The sequence below is a fragment of the Leuresthes tenuis genome, unplaced genomic scaffold (genome assembly GCF_036924035.1).
Source record: "Leuresthes tenuis unplaced genomic scaffold, fLeuTen1.0.hap1 SCAF_2, whole genome shotgun sequence".
In the NCBI taxonomy this organism is placed as follows: Eukaryota; Metazoa; Chordata; class Actinopteri; order Atheriniformes; family Atherinopsidae; genus Leuresthes; species Leuresthes tenuis.
The window spans coordinates 7,929,763-7,954,808 of record NW_027325356.1 but is presented as its reverse complement, the minus strand read 5'-3'; the positions used below and the strand labels follow the sequence as shown (position 1 = coordinate 7,954,808).

At 38.4% G+C, this 25,046-nt stretch overlaps 3 protein-coding genes across 3 annotated transcripts in view; 1 reads left to right on the top strand and 2 right to left on the bottom strand.

The window, feature by feature from the left end:
* The window catches only part of ddb1 (damage-specific DNA binding protein 1), a 43,242-nt gene extending 41,013 nt beyond the window's left edge, over positions 1-2,229 (bottom strand). The window contains exons 1-3 of the mRNA XM_072380042.1: positions 2,071-2,229; positions 669-817; positions 88-204 (exon numbers count right to left, since the gene is read on the bottom strand). Coding sequence (XP_072236143.1) covers positions 88-204; positions 669-817; positions 2,071-2,131 — 327 coding nt within the window. The 5' untranslated portion in view covers positions 2,132-2,229. The remainder of the gene's footprint in view (positions 1-87; positions 205-668; positions 818-2,070) is intronic.
* Positions 2,230-3,287: 1,058 nt separating this feature from the next.
* cfap70 (cilia and flagella associated protein 70) lies at positions 3,288-18,303 on the top strand. The gene is made up of 26 exons (XM_072381130.1): positions 3,288-3,365; positions 4,146-4,332; positions 5,304-5,399; positions 5,593-5,678; positions 6,948-7,139; positions 7,249-7,431; positions 7,657-7,751; positions 8,221-8,317; positions 8,557-8,694; positions 8,987-9,138; positions 9,338-9,434; positions 9,630-9,721; positions 10,418-10,478; positions 10,569-10,751; positions 10,877-11,008; positions 11,089-11,217; positions 12,198-12,331; positions 12,732-12,847; positions 13,358-13,561; positions 13,736-13,878; positions 14,142-14,294; positions 15,339-15,500; positions 15,905-15,994; positions 16,158-16,259; positions 16,822-16,869; positions 18,078-18,303. The coding sequence occupies exons 1-26, from the start codon at positions 3,288-3,290 to the stop codon at positions 18,186-18,188; spliced, it is 3,261 nt and encodes a 1,086-aa protein (XP_072237231.1). The 3' UTR covers positions 18,189-18,303.
* A 105-nt stretch (positions 18,304-18,408) lies between these two features.
* On the bottom strand, positions 18,409-21,779 carry LOC140302376 (transmembrane protein 138-like). The gene is made up of 3 exons (XM_072381203.1): positions 21,611-21,779; positions 21,193-21,268; positions 18,409-19,322 (listed from the first exon to the last, which is right to left on the bottom strand). Exons 1-3 carry the CDS (start codon positions 21,734-21,736, stop codon positions 19,210-19,212), a joined length of 315 nt encoding a protein of 104 aa, XP_072237304.1. The 5' UTR covers positions 21,737-21,779; the 3' UTR covers positions 18,409-19,209.
* Between the last annotated feature and the right edge of the window lie 3,267 nt (positions 21,780-25,046).

The following is a 25,046-nucleotide window of genomic DNA, read 5'->3' as shown; positions in this document are numbered from 1 at the left end:
TGTTCCAGAAGGTTTGAAGTTGGTTGTGAAAACAGTCATTCATATTGAAAAAAAAAAAAAAAAAAACACTGTTGTGACCTTACCCACCTGGACATTGCCATGGGCACGGGTGATGATGTCAATGCTCTCGCCGTTCTGTTTGTATTCAAGGATGCACGCGTTATACTTGGATGTGAGAATGAACAGCAGGTCCTTGCTCTCACCCTGAAAAACAACAGGAAAAAAATGTGACATTTCATTAACAGGCTTTGATACAAAGTGTTAAAAGTAGGCTGTCACGGCCTATTGACCCACTGATTTAAATTACCTACTACAACCCTAATTAGTAGAGATGATCATAGTTTCTAAATTTGCTCGTCAGCGGGGAAAAAAACTACTTTGGGATTACTGTCAAATAACAACTGGGAGGATTTATTTGGAACAACACAAGGTAGCCATATATATTGCATGCTTAGCACTAAACACTGAATATTGCCACATCATTTAGATATCAGCCTACTTATCTTCAAACGTCAAATTTCCACCTAATTAAACAAACAAAAAAACAGACCACAAGCTATATTTTTGCAACCAAAAGCAAATTAATTCTTTTATCATTCCACCAGCAATCCAAACTAAGAAAAGATTTTTACTTTTCATTATTAAAACAATATTTGTACAAGACGTACTTTAGGCCGGAAGAGCTCCATGACAGCGATCCTGCCATACATGCCAACTTCCTTGACTGGCCTCAGTCCCTCTGCTGTGACCACATAAATCTCCAACCGTGTGTTTTTAGCTATGAGCAGGTTGAGGTCCTCAGCAGATGTGAAGTGACCTGTAGACACAGCAACATTTTGAGCTTGTTAATAACACTGTTGTTTATGTGGAGCCAGTGAAGTAATATCAACCATTTGTGGCATATTATTGGTCCAGACTCAGTTTCGAACTTTAACAGATGAACATTTACACCTTTAATTACTGCATTCAGTAAGTCTTCAACTTATTCAAACAGCATATGATCAGTGGAAAATTACGCTTTTAGATATAAATGACTAGAAATCTCCCCATGATGTGTGAAAATAATTGTTTTGGGATTTGAATATTTTTTTTTTATATAATTACCACAATGTTTTACCTGAGTGCTGAAAAATTCAGGAAAAAGTGTGATACATTTACCAGTGAATGTCTATTTTTCGTTCACAAGTACTTGACATGATTTATCAGGTTGACAGGTTCATTTCACTAAACTGAATCAGGTCATTAGAGTTATTACAAAAACAACTCGATTTATCAACAGAAAGGCTAAATATACTAATTATTCAAAAAGGGAAAAACATGAAAATGTTGCTTGCTTATAGTTTAGTTAATAGGTTTGATATTAGAATATATATATATATACATTATTCACTATTCTATATAAACTTTAAAACCAAATTATTGTACCCAAATATTGCAGGTTTAAATCTGCTCAATCAATGTATGCTTTAAATGGAATAGATCGCATTATCATACAAGGAACACGAAGGCACACGTTTAATATGCACATGTCAAGTTTAAGGTTTAATATCAAAACGTAAAAAATAAAGTTCCCGAATTAAAATCTGTTTAACAGAACAAGTCCTGGCAACAGATAATTCACAGACTGTGAGATGATTATTTAAAACCGCCTAAGCCTGACTGATGTATCAGCGTTTATGTGGCTTATAGACACTAGGTAAGACGACACAATTTATATGATCAGGTTTGCTAGAATGCAGCGATGTGTGGTGTTTATCTGCAGGGAGAAACGCGTTTTGTTTTGCAGTTACTTAATAGGCACGACAACAACTATTTCAACATTTAAAAGAAGAACCAACGAAAGGTTCACCTGATCGTATGTATCTGTGAACAGGCATTTTGAGATGTGTGAGCCATCTATTGCATAAAAGCAACTATGCCTGGTCTTGCAGGTAAACATTGTACTTAGCAACAGCTAGCTGCTACCACAGGCCCGTGTGGAGCACTTTGGTTGTAGCGCGGGAGCTCAGCTAGCGGGCAAGTGGCGAATGTTTAATTCCTGCAAATCAGCAGACACCAGCGGGTATTTACCTGTGATGCAGGCGTTGACAGCCGTAGGCTTCTGCGCTGTTACCACGTAGTTGTAAGACATTTTGACAGCAACAAAAAACAAACACCAGAGTAGTGTTTTAATCTCACACAAGTGACAAAATCATTGATATACAACTCCCGGAAGTAGTTAGCTGAGCCGTTTCAGTTAACAACGAGCTCTGATTATGAGTCGCAGCGCCCCTTGTGTTCCGGAGGTGACATTACAAGGTAAATTTACTTGTAATCTGAAGCAGGTTTTGGTTTTGGTCCACTCATTTTTAAACTGTTTAAACTCCACCAGTTTGACTGAGACTGGAAAGTTAACAAAAGCTGATTATTTTTTTCTTAAATCAGACAAGCTCTGTCTAACAACATGACATACCCAAGATTAAAAGTAAGACATATATCTGTGTCAGCTTTATTTGTCAAATTGGTTAACACATGAGGAAGGGAAGGGATGTGACTCCAGCTTTGGGTGTTTTTCTACATATATTATATAGACTAGTTCTTATTCAAAGGTAGTCACAGTACGCAAATATTCTACAAACAGATTACATGAAGTAAGACCGTTTAGACAAAAAAAAACTCAATATCCAGCTAAATGCTTGAAACAACATATATACAAATTACTTGAACACGAACAGAGAGGAGGTGGAGTATTAGGGAGATCATCAGTAAATACATAAGTAGTTCTTGTTTTTAGTCGAGATTCAAATAAAAACAGTACTGTGACGATAGAGCAACATCACTGATGGCAAGAAGCTTGCTCAGAATTTTATTCTATTTTTTGTCTTTCAGGCCATTTATTGTACATAAGAGTGGATCATCCCATTAAATGATTGGATTGTAATAATTTCAAAGGGAAAATTGAAGCCTACAATGCTGCATTCAAGTAATGTCCGCAAATACTTCGTACAACAGTGGTCTTCAAAGTGATTATCAAAATTGCTTGTATTCAGTGAAGTTAATGACAGATATTGTTTTGGGACGTTTTTCTTCTTGGTCTTTCGTTTTATGACTATATTTATCTTGTGCGCTTAATTAAAACTGTTAATTGACAGGTAAGTGAGATTCTCTATACATATTTTCGACGGTCATTGAATATACCACCAAATGAGACACCATTGCCATGGAAACAAGCCGCAGCGTTTCAGACGTTAACTGAACTCGAATAAAAGCGTTACTTAGATAACTTTTATTAATCATATTGCTCTGCAATGGAGATATCTGAAAACACAGCAGAACCAGAAACAAACTTGGCCATTGAAATTTGCGTAATCTGTGCATATAACCTGGTAAGTTGGTGGAACGTTAGGTATAAAAGTAAACCAGTAAAGTTGGCTAACATGATCTTAAATAGCATAACTAACAGAGGCAGCAACATATACTTACATAGTGTTTAATTAACTTGAGGTTAATGTAACCAGATTAAACAAATTAAGAGTTGTCGTCAGATGGACAATATTACCGACAATAATGTCGAACACTGATAAAGCAGCAGTTTATTACTCAAAGACTGCTTTAACAACAGATGAATAGCTCCACCAGTTTTGGTTCGTTAACATCATTAAAAATTACCTCGTTTGAGCTGTGTTGTTTGACATGTAGTTGCCCGGAGGTATTATTTGTTTATGTATGAGCATTTTTAGGCAAGATTATTGATTAATTATTTTCCCATGAAAGGTCAATTCATACAGACAAAAAGGCACAATTATAAGCTCATTACGCTTAATCCCTTCAATACTTAATGAATTTCAGCTCCAGACTTAGAAGTGTATGAACAAGAAAATTGTTCAAATCAGTGTAAAAGGAAATTATAAAAGATTTTTCTAACTCACAAGTTATGCACCTCAAAATTGTCTCAAAATTACTGTTAGATTGATTGAATATTATCATCAATGATCCAGATAACACATTGAGTTGTTCGCTTGCCTCATACACTTTTGTATAAAAGCTGCATTCTGTCAGAGTCTATGAGTTTTTGGGGTTTCGTCTTTGTTGCAAATCAAACTGGAGTTGAGAAGGTGTGTGGATGACGTGAAACTTATAATGTAACATGTTCTGGCTCTTTTCAGAAAGGAAAAAAGGCAGACAGTTTACAGAGTTTTGTGCGGGTTGCAGTGGATGGAATGGCCCTGGGAGAGTCGGACAAAAAGAAAGTTGACCTCGTGGAGCAGCGAGTTGACTACGACTTTACCTGCAGCTTCCATCCAACAAATAATGCGCAGACTTTAAATGTCATAGCTCAAAAACCAATCATATGTGAGTTGAGTGCGTCTAATCTAACTGACAGTTGAGTCAACTGACACTGATGTTTTCAATCATTTAGTTTAATTTGATTTCTTCTTCTTCGTCACCTCTTGCTGTGGCTGGGATCTCCCACACATTGGCAGCCAAAACTCTCCTTGATAGTCACGGTCAGCTGTTTTATGTAAGACGGACATCCTAAAACAATAGTGATTCCCTTGTGAACGCAAGGTGGCATGGTGGATTGGGAGCTTTATTGTTGCATTTGTTGCAGAGAAAAGAGTAGTTGGACTCGCCTTTGCAGCCTCTTATGGGGAATTTATAAATAGAAACAACATATTACATGGCAGCACACACAAAATTTCCAACGACAACAGTTTGTTAGATCCTCTTACACTTCCTGATATCATTCTGTGCGTTTGTGGCCAAAACCCAATCTCTGTCTGGCACCACTGTGTCTGAGAATGCCACAACATCTTCTGTTATCAGCTTGACAGAGAACATTCTGACCCTAAATAATATGTGGTGTGAGTAGTGTCGAGGCTCTGCTCCCTCTCACATGTTCACATGCTATTGCTGAAGAATTTACACGATTGTGGTCTTATGGTCTTAACATATAAAATGTTTGATTTTATAATGAAATATTTTATTGCATTAAAGGTTTTGGATTGTTGGCTTGCTTCAACCATGAGTTTGTAATTTCTAATTAGAAATTGTTCTATTTTTGCAACTCTGAGGTATTTTTCTGTAAATTCAAACAAGTCTTACTTAGCATGTTTTATCCCTTCAAATTCATTTTCTTTTTTGATTGAGTTTTGTTTGTTGTAAACAGTTTTATCTGTTCTAAACTGTACAAATCTGCTGCAGAATAATTTTTTCAAAGTACCTGTAATTACTATGATAACATAAAGGCATAAAGTTTTCATACGTGTCTGTATTCTTCATTTTCCAGATCACTGTTTAATGTAAATATATTTTCTGGTCAGTCACAGTGATGGAGTTCCTGCCTGAAGAGAAGAGGGCTGATGCAAAAATGGCAGTGCTGGGCCAAGCTGTGGTCGACCTGCTGCCACTTCTGCAAGGTACAACTGCTCCTATTGGAAATGATCTTTTTTTGTGTGTTTTTGTAAGACAGACCTGTGTACCTCCTCAAATAACCACTGTTTTTACACTGTGGTGTAAAGAGGTGTAAAGAAGAGCAGAGACTGATTTTGAAAGAGATTTCTTAGCCAAGCAGGACTTTTCATATAGGAATAATTTTCTGTTTGTCTTCAGGTCAGTGCAGTTTCTCGGTTACAGTTCCAGTCAATCCAGTGATCAGTTCCTCAGGCAAAGAGTCCCGCCAAGGCTCCAGTCGTAAGGTTGGTTAATCAATGACTCTGCCCTTAATCAAGCCATAATAATATCATTCAGTTTACTTTGAGGAGCAGGAACAGAGGTTCCAATCGCTGGATATCTGCAGTTTGCAAAAGGCACATTTCCATTCATGTTCAAGCTTTAAGGTATTTGACAGCTTTTCTATCGTACCACTTTCAAGGAGTGAAATTCCAGTCTTGGAAGTTTCAATATCAAATCATATAAACTGAATCAATTAAATAATAATTTTCTGTAATTTAACATAAATGTTGGCCAGCATACCAATATTTAGTTTTTTCTATTTCATATATGGTGTAATTAAGTTAAAGTTAGACCATAAATGGACACACACTTATGATTATTTGAATGCTATCAAGACTCCAGGATATTTAACACTTTCTGTAAAAAAAAAAACAGAAACACTGTCACAATGAAAGAGAAGGAAAAAAGAAAAGGTTTGAAATGTTTTTGTCTTTTTATATATTTCATGTAAGATATAAGACCCTCAGATCTATGGCCAAGCTGAGACAGAAGACAAACTTTATCATTTCCTTGTTCTTAACCCGTGCCCATCTACCTACGGCCATAAATAAAGTAACCCGACTAGATTCTAAAGCTAAAAAGGAATATAAACCCAGCCATAAACCCAAAATGACCAGTTCCATGACTCTTAGTAAAGGTTGTAAATTTGAAGGCAGATGACTTGCAAGAGGGAACAATGTGTTTTTGATCATGGGCATTTACACTGATCTGCCATAACATTATGACCTTAGCAAAGGATCCTTTGGGTCTTGTGGGTTGTGGGAAGGTTGGGTTTGCTTCCCACGAATGCCAACATATCCCATCAGATTAGTACCGGAAAAGTTTAGAGGTCAGGAGAACACCTCTGGCTTGTTTATAAGCTTTTTAGCCCTACCTAAACTCGTTAGGGGCGTGATGCTGCCATACTGTACGGCTGTGGGAGGGTGATTGGTCTGCAGAAATGTTTAGGTACGTGTCAAAGTGAAATCCATGTGAGTCCCAGTATGCAGGCTTTCCCAGAAGAACGTTGCATTGGATCAAGATTAGAAGTGTTGCTCACTCTATCTGTCAGTGGTCATAATGTTATGGCGGATCGGTATATGTACACAGTATGTCAGCTCCGTGAAAATTGTATTGACGACATCAGTCGTTAATATTTTAAAGCCTTCAACTTATATCATCAGCATCCAATTTAATGAAACAGTTTGAATATGAATTAAATATGAATGTGTCTCACCATTTGACCCATTTAGCAGCCTACCCTGGATGTCTGTGTCAGTGTCTCGGATTTACTGCTGTCTGAGGCTGAGCGTTCCGCTTCCAACCTCCTGATGATAACTTTGGAGACAGCTTATTCTGTCCCTGAGCCTTGGACCCTACCGTCCGGCCCTGCCCCCAGTCCCTTCACATACGCTGTTGCCCTGGAGGTCCCTCTTACTGCGGAGGTGAATTTTATGCTCATGTAGCCCTCAAAGAAAACGTGAAGATTACCTACATCCAAAGCTCTTCGAGGTAAGGCATGAATTATGAATGTACTATTCATCTGTCTCTCAGCAAGATCAAGTGCTGGTATTCAGTGAAGGACAACTGAAGGCAGGGGGGCAGAGGGAAGTCAAGGGCCGTCAAAGGAAGAGGCCGCATCAGGCCACATTGGCGACTGGGAACCACTTCCTGCCAGGAACCTTTTTCCAGGCTGAGTCTGTTGAACAAGAGAACGGGGAGCTCACTGGCTTAGAGGTAACCTCTACTGCAGCTTACAAATGCAGCCAAATTAATTAGCTTGAAATAAATGCTTTTCATTTCCCAAAAATGGCCAAACTTTAGGCTGAAATACTTTTTTTTAATAGCACATCAGGCGATTGTAGAAACAGGCTCAGTTAGCGCTTAATGATATGAGAAATATATCTACCACTGTAGAAGATTAGAACAGTTACATGGTTGAGGATATAAATGTTTTTGCAGGACCTGACGTTTCGTAATGAGGCAGAGACCAGAAAGAACAGGGTGAGCTGGGACATCGAGATGCGCTGCTTTCTGGATGCAGGTGGAATTTCCAGGTCAGTTGCACAAAACTCACTCCTCCAACCAACATACCATTGTTTTGCCATAGATTTTAGCCCTTTTATGACCTCACTGAGAAAAAAAAGCAACAGAGAAATGTTTCTTTGCCATTTTTTATTTCCATGGGCTAATAATAAGAATCAGTGTTTTCAAACAAATGGTTAAGATGTCATGGGAAAAGTATCAACTTAGTAATGGCATGAAATATATGCAGGACATTAAAGGACATGGCATGTACCATTATTTGGCAAGTTAGTATTCTGACTTGATCATTGTTTGTATGGATATGTACAAACTCCAAAACATATCAGCTTCAACACTTATTACTTTGAACTATTTCAGGCGTATTTGTGCTATGAGGGAGGTTGTGATATTTAAAAAATGATAATCACAGCAGCAAATATTGAAGTACAAATTTTTAGCAGAAGATATTTAGATATGTCACAATGTATTCTGTATTTTAAGGCTGCAGGAGAGTATCATCAAGAGCAGACTGTGGCCAGTGGAGATCATGAGGTCGATGGTGCCGCTGGAAAAGGTTAGTCACATTTTCCGGTCTCTTGTCAGTACTCTGCGGACCCTGCAGAATTAGCTGAATAGCCTAAACAGAGTGATTGCATTTAAGTGAACCAAAGCTAATGAAGGGCTTGATTAGACTATTTAATGGGTAAACATTTTAAGAACATATACTGTGCTTAATGCTTTAAAAACCTGAAGCAATGACAAATGATTAAACCGCACATTCATCTTGTTAGTGGCAGAAATGATTCTGTGTGTTTGTGCTTGTTTTTGTGTGTGTAGCTGGGTGAAGAGAACATTGAGCTCCCCTTTCATGGCGTTGCCTTTGTGGACATGGGGCGGCTGCTGTATCCTGGAGTCAGTCGCATCAGAGGAGCATATACCATTCAACCTTTCTGCAAGGCTGAGCTGCTGAATAAGGTCACACAGTGACAGACAGGGCTAATTAGTTTTTTCTTTTCTATAGCTTTTAGTTATTGAACTGTAATCTCGACAAATAATTACTTTTACAAAAATGTCATTTTACCTGCTTTTTTAAAAATCAAAAACTCGTTGTCTCAGTGTGTTCAGTAGTAAGATGCAGTAGGTTTAATAGGCTGTATTAAAAACTTAATTTATTGTATTTTTTTTAATATCCCCAATACAGAATGAGTGGTATTTTTGCTGTTAAGCTTCTATTAAAGTGAGTTTGTCATTACTCTTATTCTCAAAGGCTAAGCGGAATGCTAGTGTGTTAAAGAAGCAGGCTAACGTTGCAGCTATGCAGGCCAAAGCTTGTGCCAGCTCTGCAGTTGGAACTAACAAAAAAGGAGGGAAGACCTATGACGGAAACAACAAGGGAGCTAAGGACCAAGCCAAAAAGGTCAGAAAAGATTTACTTTAAAAAACAATGACAGTAGATCAGTAACTCATATCATGTCAATCAATATCCAAAAAAAGCTAAATCTGTTTGGGGCCTTTTACTTCACCCGTAACTAATTGGTGAACACATAAATAACCAAGATTTCAGCAATGAAAAATATTTTGTTATAAATGTTGGGCCCTAAAATGACCTGTTTTTGAAATGCCAGCAAACAGTCAATCAGAGCAGACCAGCTGCAGCGGACGGCACTGCCGAAAGCTTGTCTGAAACTGAGACAAAACTCAACGCAGAAGGAAATGTAAGCTCCCACTTAACAGCAACACATTGCTGTGCACCTTTAGTGTTGCAGACATGAACATGATAAGTATAATTTACTGTGAACCGTGGTTGTACTTACCATTTGATAAAGACTTTCGATATGCTATACACTTATAAACAGGTAAAGGTTTGCTGTTCGGAAAATATTTTGACACCTCTCTTCTGTTAATGGCAGATGTACGTGGAGGCCAGGAGCTATATCATTATTGAAATAGCTTTGGAGAAACCAATAGTAGCTAAGACATCTCCAGAGGAGCTGGCCAGAAGGTAATGCGTTACATAAATCATGTGGTGACACTGTTTGGTAATGTTACTTTTATAAATGACTTCTTACATTCAATGATTAGGGTTTATATAGAAATGTTTCCATTAAATTGTTGCCCACTGAGAAAATTGACTCTTTAGAATACTCCTTTGTTACTTAGAATGAGCGCCCCTTTGCAGTTCTTTGTGGTAGTGACATTGTCCACAGCTTTGCAGCTGACTGTACATCCACCTTTGAATGTAGCATTTTTGCCACCACATAACTAGCAATAAGCTCTTTATTTTCTCTTTGAGTGGCAGTTTTAGCAGTACTAAAAGCTCAGAATAGCTCATTTTTAGCTTTAGCACCAGCACCCCATAATCAGTGAGTGTTGTAGACCTCTGCCTAGCTTACATTTGAAAGAGTTATTTTAACATTATTATCTAGGCATCATTTACATTTCACTGTGCTGATGCTCAAGTTGTATTCAACCACAAAGTCAAAAATGATGTGAATACTTCACATGCGTACTAACATAGCTCCATAATTGGACCCCAGTCACGCGTCATGGTTCTGAGCTATCAAAATGTGTGGGTTTGAGCACAAGTCATGACGGATTTACATGAAGTTGCTGCTCTTGTCTGTTACATTTATCAGTTGCCTTTTGGGTTACAAACTGACTGTGGAGTGTGTTGAGATGTAGTTTTTATTTTCTGCAGGGTGAAGGCACTGATCCCCTCAAGACCTCCACCTCAAGCGGGCCCCAGCAGAGCAGAACGAGTAAAAACAAATACAAACAAAGGATTAATTGCACAGCTGCGGAGAGCTGCTTACTCAATAAATTCTATTGACTGGTGTGTGCTTCTACAGGCAGTGCTGGACTTTCACAGGCAGGTAGGCAACACCGTGGCTGTTGTTTCGGAGCAGTATGAGGAACTGTTTGGAGCAAGTTGCAAGATGCCACAAGACCATAGCCAAGAGCAAATGTTGATTCAGCTGATGGGAGCCCTCAATGTCTCTGGGAGATATTTTACTTTTAAGGAGCAGATAAAGGTCAGAGCGAAAATACCTGAAATGATCTGTTACTGTAAATCAGTAGCCAATTAAGGTATTTTCCTGCAATTGTGAATCTTTTCCCAAACTCACCACTTGCTTGTGTGTGTGTTTTTTGCTTGTAGCATGCAGTGGTGAGGATTGTACGTGATAAGATGCAGAGGACTGAACCATTGACTGACCCTGAGGAGCTAAAGGAATTTGTCAGTAAGCTTTATGTCTACCTGGTGGACGAGATGCACGTTGCCCTAGACAAGGTAACAATCACAGACACTTATCAGGACATCTGTTTACTTAACTTTTTTTTTATTGATTTTGATCCTCTCCTCTTTACTAGATTTACACCAATGATATTGATGAGGAACCCACAAATGCAATCCACTTATGTTCCTCCCAGCTCAGACATTTTGCCAGAGAAGCAAAGCTCATTGGGAATTATGAGCAAGCTTCTCAGTACTATCAAGAGGTATAAAAACAAGAAAATATCTTTCAGAAACAGTTATGATGAATATGTATATCAGTTGAATTATATAATGAATGTATGTATGATTCTAAATGTCCAGCCATAATTTCCTTTTCATATATATAAAAATATTAGGGCCAGGATTTTAATGCGTTAATTAAGATTGATTAATTACACAAAAATTAACGGATTTAAATCGCACTTATTTTTGCACCTCAGAACGTTTCTCACTGGATGAGTTTCAGGCATACCGATTATACTGGAGCACCAACTAACGTTCATGACTTCAGACAACAACAAACCACAGTGAACAATAGTCAAACATGAAAAAGAAGCTGATGAGACCGCTTTGGTTGGCCCCGTGGATGGGACATTTTATTTTAAAAAACAGACAGCTGGGGTTGTGCAGGCGCCCCGTGGATAGAGGCTACAGTCCTTGCTGCTGTCGGCCACAGTTCGAACCCCGCATCGGACGGCCTTTTACTGCGTGTCATTCCCCCTCTCTCTGCTTTCTGTCTCTTTTTATCTGTCCTGTCCATTAAAAGGTATAAAAACATTTTTTAAAACGGACCGATGGATGGAAGCGTCAATAAGAGCGTGGTTGGTTAAGTACCACCTTGAAAAAAAATAAACAGTGTTTTGTTGCTTAAGCTTATGTATTCCGTCATTATTCAATGGTATACTAAAATCCATGTGAATAAAATTGCGTCTCACTGTTCTCAGGTCAAATATTTATATGCGATTAAAATGCGATTCATTTCGATTAATTAATTACGAAGCCTCTAATTAATTCGATTTTTTTTTAATCAAGTCCTGGCCCTAATAAATATATATATATATATATTTATATATACATATGTACATATGTATATATATATATATATATATATATATAGTAGTGATTATTGAAATTCTCTCTGCAGATAATCACTGTGGCTGATCAAATAACTGAAATGGCTACTGAAATGTGTAATTGTTTGCAGCTAGTGGTGAGACACCCCGATGAGCCCTCCCATAAGTTTGAGTGGGGGACCATGTACATGTTGACCAAGGATTACATGAAGGCAAGAGAGTGTTTCCATGATGCTGTTTCCACCCAGCAAGTGCATCAGCCCAGGTGAGAAATGCTCTACCAAACATAAAACATCAAAACAACGTCACAGTTTACTTCAAGCAAATAATTGATCTACACATCTACACAAACAAGTGGCTCCTGTTTTGAGAAGTAGTGTCATAAAGGGGAGCTATGAGCTCAACACCAGTGTATCGCTAAAATATCATAATTTATTCATCATTGTGTGTTACAAATTTATTTTCAAGTCACTTCACCAACACACCAGAACTCTTTAACTTTACTTCCTTTGCGGTGATATTCACCTTCAACTTATCCCATACTTCTGTAACTGATTATGTCAAATAACTCTGTGACACATTTGCATCATGATTAACACATCGACCCACCTTTTCTTACTGTAAAGTGACTCAGTTGTTTGTTACTGTGTCTCCTTTTTCTCCAGTCTGATAATGTGTGGGGTCTTGGCAGTGATATTTGAGCAATACACAGAAGCACAGACCTTCCTGGAGCGAGCCACCAGCATCGACCCGTCAAGTGTGGTGACCTGGACGCTGCTGGGTGAGATGAAAATCAGGATTTCTTCTCAGTGCTGTTTACCCTGACCGCTGCTGCTGCTGCTGTACCAACACTCATGTAAAGACTAGATATTAGGCAGTCGTTGTTGTTAACTCCAGTTGGATGGATGTTACAGCTACAGCCACAGAAGACATTTTGTTTGATCAGTGTATTGTATTGGCAAAATTATTTAATACATTTATTTTTGTGTGCAAAATTTAAAGACACCAGGTTTAAGTAGGTGAGTAAATCCATCTTTAAAGGGGCAATCTTTGAATGTATTAGTTTTATTTCAGCACATTGTTGAAGTCTTTAAAAATGTTGCTGAAAAATCAAAAGGAAATACTTTATATTGTACAAAAAGAAGCAATACTCATTAGAAGATATTAGAATTTACTACTGCCAACATTATAAATCAGTAATACCCACATCCCCAGAGCAGAAAAGCAGGGTGATGCATGTCTGGAAATGTATAACATAGTTTCATTTTACATTTCTGGGTGGGCTGTCAAGGTTTTCTCCATGAGAGCCAGAATGAATCCATCCTGGCAGAGAGGGCTTTTCTGGAGGCTAGAAAGCTGCTGAGGGAATATGAAGCAAATGAGAAAACACACACAGAAGAGGAGGAGAAAGATATGGAGTTAGAAAATGAGGAGCAAGTCCACCAGGAAAAGGAAGAGACAGCCTCACCTCCACCGACTGCCACTGTTGAGCAAGGTGTTTACATGCAACACAGTCTTACGTGATGTCAGAAATGAATGTCGTGGTTTCGGTATATTCTGTTGACAAGAACCACCTGACAATTAAACTTGATTTTTTCCTCTTCTGTGCTGTAGTGCATGTAGCCTGGAGTCTGTGTTACATGACAGTTTTGACATATGTCTCTTCCAGACCAAAAGATTGTTGACCAGGACACAGAGGAAGACAAAGAGCCTCCAGCACAGGATGACAGCTCTATATCACCTCCAACCAAAGTCACCTCTACCATTTACACACAGACGGTCCAGTTCCTGCTGCAGAACAATGCCCTGCAGGTATACACATGGAGTACTGGTGGTTTTTCAACCAGATAGCCACATGTACAGGACTGTTATTTGTGGCTATTGGTTTAGTATGTGATAGATTATGTTGTGATTTATCCCTGATGGTGTGATAGTGTGAAAACAAAATCAACAATGGTTACATTCAATGTCTGCAACTAAAATTTCTAACTCTCAGCAGAAAATTATAACATAGATATTATGAAAAAGAAAAGTATTGCTAAACAGTTTCAGAGGTCACTGTGTTCTCTTGTCAGATGGCAGAGTACACTTTGTCACAGGAGCTGCTGTGCTCTGAAGGTGATCGCAGTGTCTCCTACCTCCTTCATCTGGCCCAGTTGCAGCTGCTCAAAGGTGACTACCCCAGTGCTGCTGCCAGCCTCAAAGAAGTACTGTTTCACAGATATCAGGTACTCTGCCGTCTAAGGTTTGGACAGAGAATAACATGTAGTTTGTCTTTTTCATTTCCACAGTCTGTGATTTAACATATTTAAACTGCAGTAAAAAAAAGGCATTATCTTGTTTTTGATGGGATGGGATGTGCATCCTGGCTCTTGTCCAACTCTCCAGCCACATCAACTCTTGGCAGGGTAAAGGAGGTGCAGCTAATTAATGGAATATAATAAGGATGCTACATTTTTTTACATTTGGAAAAGATATTCCAAGTTTCTGTAATTACCGTAGTTATAGTTAAATACACAACAAACAAAAACATTCTCCATTGCCTGTCTCCACTTTATCAATATTAATGGAGACATTCTCTTTTAGTAGATTAAATTATATTTAAAACATTTAAGAAGAAAGTTGGTGAAACTGCTCCAAAAAGTGTACTCTCCCCAGCTTTAAAATGTCCTTTTTCCAGCTCGGTGTTTCTCTGCAAACACCCTGAAGTTTTCAGGGTAATTTTGCTGTGTAATAGGGTAATGTTATGGCCCCTGCATTGTAATTTTACAAATTTCCTCCTGATGAATCCTTTTTGTACTGCCGTTTTGTTTCTGGAAAGGCAGTAAATTCAATAGTAATCATATGCCTCGTGTCGGTTAATGTTTTCCAGCCAAATGAATTAATTAGTGTTCCCTCATACATAAAAATGAGAAGTAAGAATATAGTGCTATAGTTCTGTGGCAATAAATCAAACTAAAGAGATACAAAAGAAGATGTGTAAAACTACTACAGGTCAGTAGAGTATGGTGCACATTCTGGTCTTTATTTCTTTTCTCGAAAATATGTATAGCTTTTCATGCAAGCACTAAACTGGTTCAGAGTAGTGCTAAATCTTAGTTAAAAGAAGGGTTGAACAGAATGTGTTAAAACCACTTGTACTATTAACAAAATGGGTTCGTACTAGTCTAATTCTTGTAAATAATGTGACCACATAGCAGTGGCTAAGTTAACCTTAAGCCTGCTTAAACAAGCACCTCTTCTGACCATTAACATGTTCATGCTCTAAGCAGGACACGGATGCCTGGTCTTTGAATGGTCACTGCCACTTCCTGCAAGGTGCCCTCACTGAAGCCCAGGAGAGCTACGAGTGGAGCCTCAACTTCCTGGAGCAGCCATCAGACTCTCACATTGTCTTCCTCCGCCTGGGATCCATCTACCTAACGCAGAAAAAGGTCAGGATTTTAGAAAGTATCGCTGGTGTCTCCATGAACAGTTTATCCATGTTAAGCGTCTGGCAAATGCATAAACATTAACATAAACATTAAGCAAATCTGCTAATGAGCCCCCAGATTAAATTTGACCTCATGCATTTTCTAAGAAAAACTAAAAATACGACCTACTTTTTATCAGTGCCACAGCTGACACTCCCATATACATCTTGTCTGTTCATAGTTGTCGTAGGAATTTTTACATTTGCATTGTATTTATGCCATATTCATTGCCATTTACTTTGTGAGTATCTCATAGAGAACATCGGGCAGTGGGAAACTGTTCTTATTTAATTTAAAGCATTTTTGATAATTTAGAGTATCATTTGAAGCCACTAACCTGTCTGTTTTCTTACTTTTACCCTCAGTTTGAACGGGCCAAAGTTGTGTACCTGCAGGCTTGTGAGCGGTCTCCATCATGTCTGACCTGGCTGGGTCTGGGCAAAGCCTGCTACAGGGTAAAAGTCCAACACTGGAATCCTTCAGTGTAGTTATTTACACAATCTAAGTTACTCATGGCGCTTCAGCAGACTTTCATCTAGCTACCAAACGGGTTGTTGGGAATCCGATGTTTTTCTAGCAGTGGAAGGAATTTAACCTTGTGTGTTTTTTTTTGTATAGTTGGAGGAGCTGTGTGTAGCTGAGGAAGCTTTGACCAAGGCAAACCATTTGAACACAGAGAATGCAGAGGTGTGGGCTTATCTGTCTCTAATCTGCCTTAGGGTGAGTAATTACAGTGCTCTGAAAACACACTGACAGTCTGCCCCAGTTCAGGTTCTGCCTCCCCTGAAGGTTTTCATTCAGGACAGAATATGATCAAGTGGGTAGACACTTTATCCCATATAAACAATACAAAAAAATGTAGCCTTTCCAAACCCAAACATGAGGACACAGCTACTGTATCTTTGGTAAACATTTAACTCAAAGCAAGAGGGGTAAGCAGAGGGTTTAAGCATCACAAGAAGTAACTTGTTAGGGAGAAGGAAAAGCTTAGGTTTATGCCTTTTTAGCCTTGTAATCAGACAACAACATGTATCCCCTCTTGCTTAGTGTCATACAATGCTTGCTCATTGATCATATAACCTTATTGTATTCTTCACTGAAACCTGATCCCTTTTCCATCAGTTCAGTTTGGACTACTTTAGCCTAGTCCTGATGTGTCGTATAAGGACACATGTTAGGCAACAGTGCGATATAGCCCATGAACTGGAACACAGTTAAACACAAATTGACTTTCACTTTGTCTGAAACTGAAATAACCCTCTGATAAACCTTTTGTTTTCAGTCTGGCCGACAAGAGGAATCTGAGCAGTTCTGTAAATATGCAATAAGGGTGAGTTAGTCTGATGTTTTTTCAGTCATGGTTATTTTAGAGTAAGGATGAGACAGTCATTAAGTTATTGTTCATTACTGATAATGCCATAAAAAGATTATTTAATGTCTACATTTAATATTTACAATTTGTTTTCCTTGGAAATGGAAAAGACAAAAAGAAACATCATTTCAGAAACATCTGATTGAACAGTTTGTTCTGCTTCCGAACTGACCTCACAGTGGCACTGTAGTCATTTTTGTCCTAATTATCTTAAGTGGCTGCATCTGTGAAGGTGTAGATAAAAGACATCCCTGGTGAGGTGCACATGTTCATGTTTGTGTAAAAGCCCCAGGATTTTTACTTTAGTTACTGTTTTACCCAAATAAACCTCTTTTTTTTTAGCTCTGTGTTCTTTCCCCTTTCTCTGTTGTTGCCCACAAGCCCAGTCATAACTATTAAACAGCTCTCAGATGTCATTTCCCCACACAAACACTGAAGAGGTTGTGCAGAGAATTTGGTCAGGAATTTCTCTGCAGTTGTTTACAGTGAGAGACTCTGCTGGAAGTACCACCATTGGGCATCTGGCTAGAGGCTAGAGGGGGCGCAGGACATGATGCAACCACTGTGAAAAAGGCTGTGTTTAATTTGCAGCACATCATAAATGGCAGCAGTGCTGAATCGTGACTCCCAAATCTTGGCCTTATCACAGATGCTCCCTTTTCAGAGGAAAAGAAAAACCTTAGCTACTGTCCTCTGATGCTGTTGTCTGGTAACAAATATTGTGCAACAATACAGTGAAAATGCGAACTCTTCTGAATAGAAATCATACTATCACATAAGCTGTAGGCTGCACATACATTATTTATCATCGTCCGAACACAAGGCACACGACACCAAATCAATTATATGAGAGCATTCCCACACGCCAAGCTTCAGATACCAGTTTCCAGTAGTAACCACAAATGAAATTTCTAAAAGATAACTGAGGCTCTATTGGAGCAAGGACCTATTAAATGCATGACACATTTTGTTTGGAAATATAGGGTAAAAGTACGATATGAATGGAAACTTAAATTAAACATTATTTATGCATTCTGCAGAGCAACTTTTCCCTAATAAACTCTAATACAAGTCTAATTGGCAACATAATTCTGTATTATTAAATACTTTTCTGAAACCCATAACTGATAACAGTTTTAATTTCACATAAACATTTTTGTTTACAGTTCAACCTGCAGGAAGAGTCACTCCTCAAGGAGATCACAGACCTGAAGGATGAGCTTCGTTTCAGTCATCTGACGTCATGCTTCAAAACAAGTGCTGAAGCAGAGGTTTAACTCATATGATCAAGTACATTTTACACATACAACATAAGTTATGAATAGATTTTATTGTACTTTAAGCATGTGTAATGTGTTAAACTTAGCAGTTCAGCGGCAGACAATGAGTCATATTTTAACAGACAGTCGAGATCAGAAACTCCTGGAAATTAAAAATGAAAATCTGTTCAGTACAAATAAACAAAAATGGACAAATAAACTTAGAGCAACACAAATAGTATCAAATACATATCAAACAACTGCAACATTTATTCTTTAAAATGTACTGCAACAACAAAAAAGAGCAGGTGAGAGGGTGATAAAAAAACAAAACAGATAACACTGCATAACATAATTACTAAAGTCCACTATAAGCACATTAATAAGGCATTGCAATGCTTGGAGAACATTTTATAAAACATTTGATATTTGTATTCTTGCATGATAACTCATCTGTGGACATGATTGTTGTGGCATGGAGGCTTGAAGCATCATGAATGCTTAACTTAGTGTGTTCTAAGTTTAGCATTCATAATGCTTTCAATACAACATACACCCCACTCAAAGTGATTTATAAGCCTCAGTGTTATCATGCATGATTATAAAGACTTTTAAAAAGACTTATGAATGCATTATAATGTCTTGCGAATGTGCTTGTAATGCATGATGACCTTTTCAGAAAGTGTGACCTAAATATCATTAACTCAGCCTTTTGAAACATTCTGTTTCAAAAGGCTTGTTTTTTCTGAAACCCCTTCACAGATTTTGGCACAATCTTCCCTACCTTCAAATGAGATGTTATAAAGAATATATTTTTGGCCTGTCCAGTAGATCTGTAATGCATGTGTGGCAATAAATGCATACCTCAGTGTATTTTTAATTTTCTGTTTGGTAATTAGTTTTTAATTAGAAATGAAATGCCTTTAAAAGAATTTTCCTTTATCTTGAAAACAAGCTGAAGCTGACCCCTGCAGGACAGGATTTTCATTCTTTAACTTATATGAGCAGTTGTGGTATCACGTACTCTCCTGTAGCGAGATCACTGTCTGACCCGAGCAAAGACGTCTCGCAGCCACGGTGAATCCTCATAGAGACGAGGGTCACCCAGATACTCTGAGGTCCTCTTGTAGAAGTAGTAGTACAACACAGAAGCTAGAAAGACAAAATATATAGGAGGGTTTTAATACCCACATCACAAAATCAAAAGGTAAACAGCACTTGTTTTCACCTTTTACATCAATATCAAGGTGCTCCAAGTCAACCAGTCTCAAAACGTGAAATAATTAGGTCAATTTAATCTATAGATTTTTGTCCTCAGACGCAATTTTGAGTTTATTTGAGCTATAGAAAAACTAGAATAACGCCATAGAATTTCTTGGAAAAGTCACATATTGACTGTTGGACATTAAATAGGGCAACGCCACACACCCGACTGACAGGTGGGGAGAGTGAAGACTGAGTCCCGTCCTGACCACCAGTGTCTTCCAGTACTTGAAATACTTTACTTTAAGTACTTTACTTTAAATGTCCTTTTTGCATTCAATCGCTGATTCCTTGCACTTTCACTCGCTCTTTTGTTTTCTCATTACAAAGGTTAGGTATTAAAAATGAGATGGTTATGGTTAGGAAACATTATGGCTGGCATTAAAACTGATCCTGTGAAAACAAATTGGATCAAAATATGCTTTTCCTGGATTAATTGCTGCTGAGTCCCACCCCCTCAGCTAAACACACAAAACGTGCTGGACACATGAACCAGACTATTAAGATACTTTACTTTAAAGTTGTGCTGGTTGCTTGAAGGAAATGCAGATTTCATCGGCATGAATACAAAGTTCTCAGCTACGTGACTATTTCATGGTTAAGTGGGCTGAGACTGGGCTGCCTGAGTATATCAGCTAAAATACAGTTACTCCTTTTAAAATATCCACCAGTCAGAGACTAGTACACTTGTGTGTGTTAAAAGTCTTCAAGTTACAGCACATGTACAGTTTTCAGTGCTTTGAATTAACAGTTAACAACAAATCCACAATTTAGTATTTGCCCAAGCCACGATGAAACCTCTGAGGTTTGAGTTGTTTCATGTGATGAAAATGTACTTTTCTGTGGCCCCGTACTGAGCAGCTGTTAGCTTAGCTCCCTGCTTCTCCAACTGAGAGTGTTCTGTGTGCAGCAGGTGAGACATGATTATTCATAAGCATCTCACACAACCTCACATAAAAGAAGAAAAAAAACAACAAGCAAACAAACAACAGTGATAGTACAGAGTCAGAGAAAGGGAAAATCCCTACCAGTGAAAAGACAATTTAGAACAGTGAGTCATGCTCTAATGTCTGGACAAGTCTTAAGTAGCAGACAAAACACAGGGACAAACAAAAAATGGCTACAGTACGTTCTCATACTTAGTAGGGATCACCTTCCAAGAACAACACTAACTAGACAATAAATCCTTTAATCCTCTAATGAGCTTACATCAGTATGAAAATCACACCCACACTGATGTGATAGCATGGCCTGGAGCTATTGCAGAGGAGGGACTAACCCACTCACTTACAAAAAAACCCAATGACAGCACTTAAGGTTTTCTTTCAGTGACGTTCTGCAGATCATAAATAGCAGGCTGATAAACACTTAAATATTTTGTTCTTTACCAACATACCGTTTACTGTAAACTGTGCAAACCGGTTACTGTGTGCACTTTGGCATTCAAATGAGAATAATCGTTTTCCCATGCATTTTATCCAGATTTTATAAAGATAAGAGAACACAAGGTAATAAGTCACTTCTGCCTAATTGTTCTGTGTAAACTAAACATCTACTGAATATAGAATATGATCATAAATGAAGTTTGATGCAGTACAGTCAGATTCATTTGTGAATACAAGCTAAATTAATTTAAATCAGAGGGAATTTAGTTATATCTTTGAGCTATGTCTAATTGAGGAATGATGTGGGATTCATGTTTAAATAAACATTCAGAATGAATACTTTTGGTCATCATAAGATTGAATGAAAATTTTACCAGATCTTTGGAACACAAACAGCACTTGAAGACCATCTGTCCAAATATATCTGTTAGTGTTTAGCCAGCGCAGATTCTGAAAAGAATGTGAGGAAAACATAATGAAGATTTTGATTTCAACTCCAAATATAAAGCTTGATATATTGGGTCTCAGACTTATGAAACATTTGTGCCATATATGGTATTTAACAACCTTGAGATAAAGACTTTTCGGTCTACCTACTGCAAAGTTTGGGAGCTTGCACATTTTCTCAGACTTTATGTATTTTCCTCCTTAAATACCATTTTTTAAAATGATTATTTCAACATTGTCCTCTAAGAAGTTTATAAATACAGAAAAAGAACATTAAATAAGTGCCTATCTTTTTGGTGCAAGCTAAAGTGGGGAAATTAGGGCTGTACATAAAAACCTACATACCATGAGCCAGGAATGGAGTATGATACTGAAGGTCAGGTAGAGAGCAGAGAGCAATAGCAGCGATCTAAATCGCTCCAGCAGTATAGCAACCAGGCCAACCTGGAACACGAAGGTGTTGAACAGCATCAGCAGAATGATGATCAGGTTGAACAAGATGGAAATGTCCTGGATGCTGTTGAAGATGTTGAAGAATAAATGTAAAACCAGTGGAAACAAGGATGACAAGAACAGAAGGACTTGGTCAACAGTGCCACTGCCTTGGTGTCAAATTATTTCAGCCTCGTAGATGTTTCATAATACACAACTTAAATATTACAGTGTTTCATGTGTGTTTTATGTCAGAAACTATGTGAAAGTTTGACTTACATGAAAAGCACCAACTGGATGGCTGGTTCGGTCCTCAGCAGCTCGCTGAAGGAGTTGACAAACAGGTCAAAGGAGAGCAGGCTGAGCTGAATCAGTAACACCAGGGAGTAGTTGCTGGTCTGGAGCGTCTCCGGCCCGAAGGCTGGGTGCCCGGGCGGATTGTGGTTCCACTGAGGATCCAAGGCTGCACTGCACTCTCACAAACGCTACGCAGAATCATCAACCTGCATGCAACAGGTTTGACATGGGAGGCTTAGCTCGGCATTCAAATGTCCTTGATTTCCCAAATCCAGGTAAAGTGTGGCTGATACAACATTAGGGGTCCATGTCTCCTGCAAATGAATTCTGTTTACTTGGGGAAAACTGAAGTCCTCTTAAAAGGGAAAACAGAGTCTGGCCTGCGGATGAGCTGCCAAAAAGTCAGAGATGTCAACATGTTACTGTTGATATTTTTAGCCTGAGCATCAACAGATGTGTCAGCGCAGTGCAGTCTGTGGCATGAATGCAACAGCAAAGGTTGTCTTGAGCGTTCATATCAAAACTGGTGACACATCAGCGCTCAAGTGAATGCAGCAGAGATCCTGAATAAGGAGATGGGAGACACATTAGTATTCTGCTGCAACGCTTAATGCTGGAAAGTAGAGCAACTCTCATTCTCCTAAAGATTTAGATGCACTGAAACAGGACTCAGCCACAATATAAATCAATAATACTTACATTAAGCTATTTAATGTAAGGATTTCAAACCTCCAAATACAAGATCCTAGTACAGTTGCAACTTACTATAAAATCGTAAACCCAGAGTGTCACTCCCTGATAAATAAAAGACCGTCAGATCCAGATCTTTTCCATTAGGTCCACTACTCTAAACTAAATAAGTCTATACGTTCACTTGTTTTTTAGAGACTGAAGAGGAGACAGTTCCACCTTTCACTACTGTTACTGCCTCTTAGAGAATTTGTTGAGGTTGTAGAGTAAATCTTTGATCCTCTTTTGAGCCAGGATCACTATCACGCAGGATCCCTTACACTGACACCTGCTGGATCCTCTTATGATCCCTGTATTTATAGCTTGGTACGACCATGGCAGGTGTGAGGAAGATTAGGGCTATTCTAAACACCCAACCATCGACCAGGAGACTGCTTATTCTCTAAAGCCATCCCACTTTCTGGGTTAGCAGTCTTACTTTGTTCTTAGCAAAAAAAGAAAGCAAAATCGATAATCAATGTATGTAAACAGACAGAATGAAGTAGCAGGGAAATATGTTGAAGGTGTAACAAACCTCGTTAAGGTTTTCCAGTGCTATGGTCACACACCAGAGATAGACATGCATCAAGTTTCACTTCAATTATTTCATTTAAAAAGTTCAACAAAAATCAATCAGTTTTTCTGACATTGAGTTTTCCTCTGATAAGAAAAACAATGCAACTTAAAAATCTGTTGTTGTTACTGTGCTCCCAGCTTGTAGTTCTTAGTACCACACTGCTTAATCTTCTTAGAAACATCTAAACAGCTTGTTGCTTCACAAAGAAACATAACCTAATATTCTACAGTGTTCCAGAATAACAGGCAACTGCAGTCAAACTGCTACAAAAATGCACAAACCTGTGAATGAGAGTTGTTTTCAAAGGTTGAAGCATCGAATGTCTCTCCAAGTGATGCATGTAGCCACGGACAGCATAGTGCGCAGCAGGCTGACAGCTTGTGTCCTTGTAGCAGCTTTTATCCCTCCTCCCCTCTTATAGTAAGGCAAGAGATCTGTGTTGAGATGTGCTACAAACTGTGTTTGTTGACATACAGTTTGCTAGCAGTGTGTGCACTCCCAGTTTGAATTGAATTGAATGGGTAGTAGCAGTGGCAGAGATTCCAAATAATTATCTTGTGTTTAGGAGATTAAGTGGAGAATTGGACCTAAAAAGTCCAGATTTCAGTATTACTCCAAATTTCCCTGTAACCCTGCCAGGTTTCCTTTTTTTTCATTGACTTGTGGATTGAATTTCTTCTGAATTTGAATTTAATAGAAAGGTCAGAACATCAGCAACACCTGTGTATACATAGAAAACTACTTTATTGTTTGACCAACACGTTTCTATTTGTGGCCTTCATCCGGGTCAGAAACCTAATCATTTTTGCCACAAGCCAAAATGGGTCGGTCATACTATAAAGTTATTCTCTAAATATGCTACAAGCGTCGCTGCAGGTCTGACCCTCTGACTACCCCCCTCATCAAGCAGCTTGGAAGTAGGTGAAGTTGTGCCAGGAACTTCTACGCTGCTGGAATTTCTTACTTACTTATCTATTTATGAGCTACTCTTTTATTTCCCACACCAGGCCTTGCCATACAACTCCTGTAGGTCTGTGTTTTCCATGGCTTTTTCAGTCACACACCCATTCGAGATTACAGTAATGCTTCTAGGAAAGATAACTGTAATGAAGCTGGAGAGAAGCTGTTGTCATCTAGTGGTGAATCTGTATACCTGCATGCACAAAACAATGCTGTATGTTTTACCTGCAGGGAGAAATGACTCATTTCATTTGCAGTGCAAACTGTTATGTAGCAGTCATGGAAAACTGAGGATTGGTTGTCCCAGATGGATTAAATCTAAAATGTGTAGATATGAAATGTTAAAAGAATAAGCAACTCTCTGTGGTTTATAGGCCTTACCCCATGACAGACGATGAGAGTTGGTCACATATTCAGTCTTTTAGTTGATCCCCAGGCCAGTCTGGGCATTAGTTACAGGGTAAAAGTCTCATTGTAAGGTTTTTAATCCAATTAATTAATACATTCTGTAATTCATTCACAAGATCCACACATAATGATGATTAAGTTTCAGTTTTAATCACATTAGCCAATACAGTATTTTTCCATCTTCAACAACTGATTTTACTTTGGATTTGCTGTAAAAAAATCTTAGATATTGAAAATTTGGTCATATAGAAATGAGCTGTCTTACAATGACAGAATGAAAATCACTACTTATACCTACTTTCTGAGTGGTATGTTGGTTTTTGAGTACAAAGAGGCATAATGTTGGTCTCTGGGTTTCTGGAATGGTAGAGCTGATAC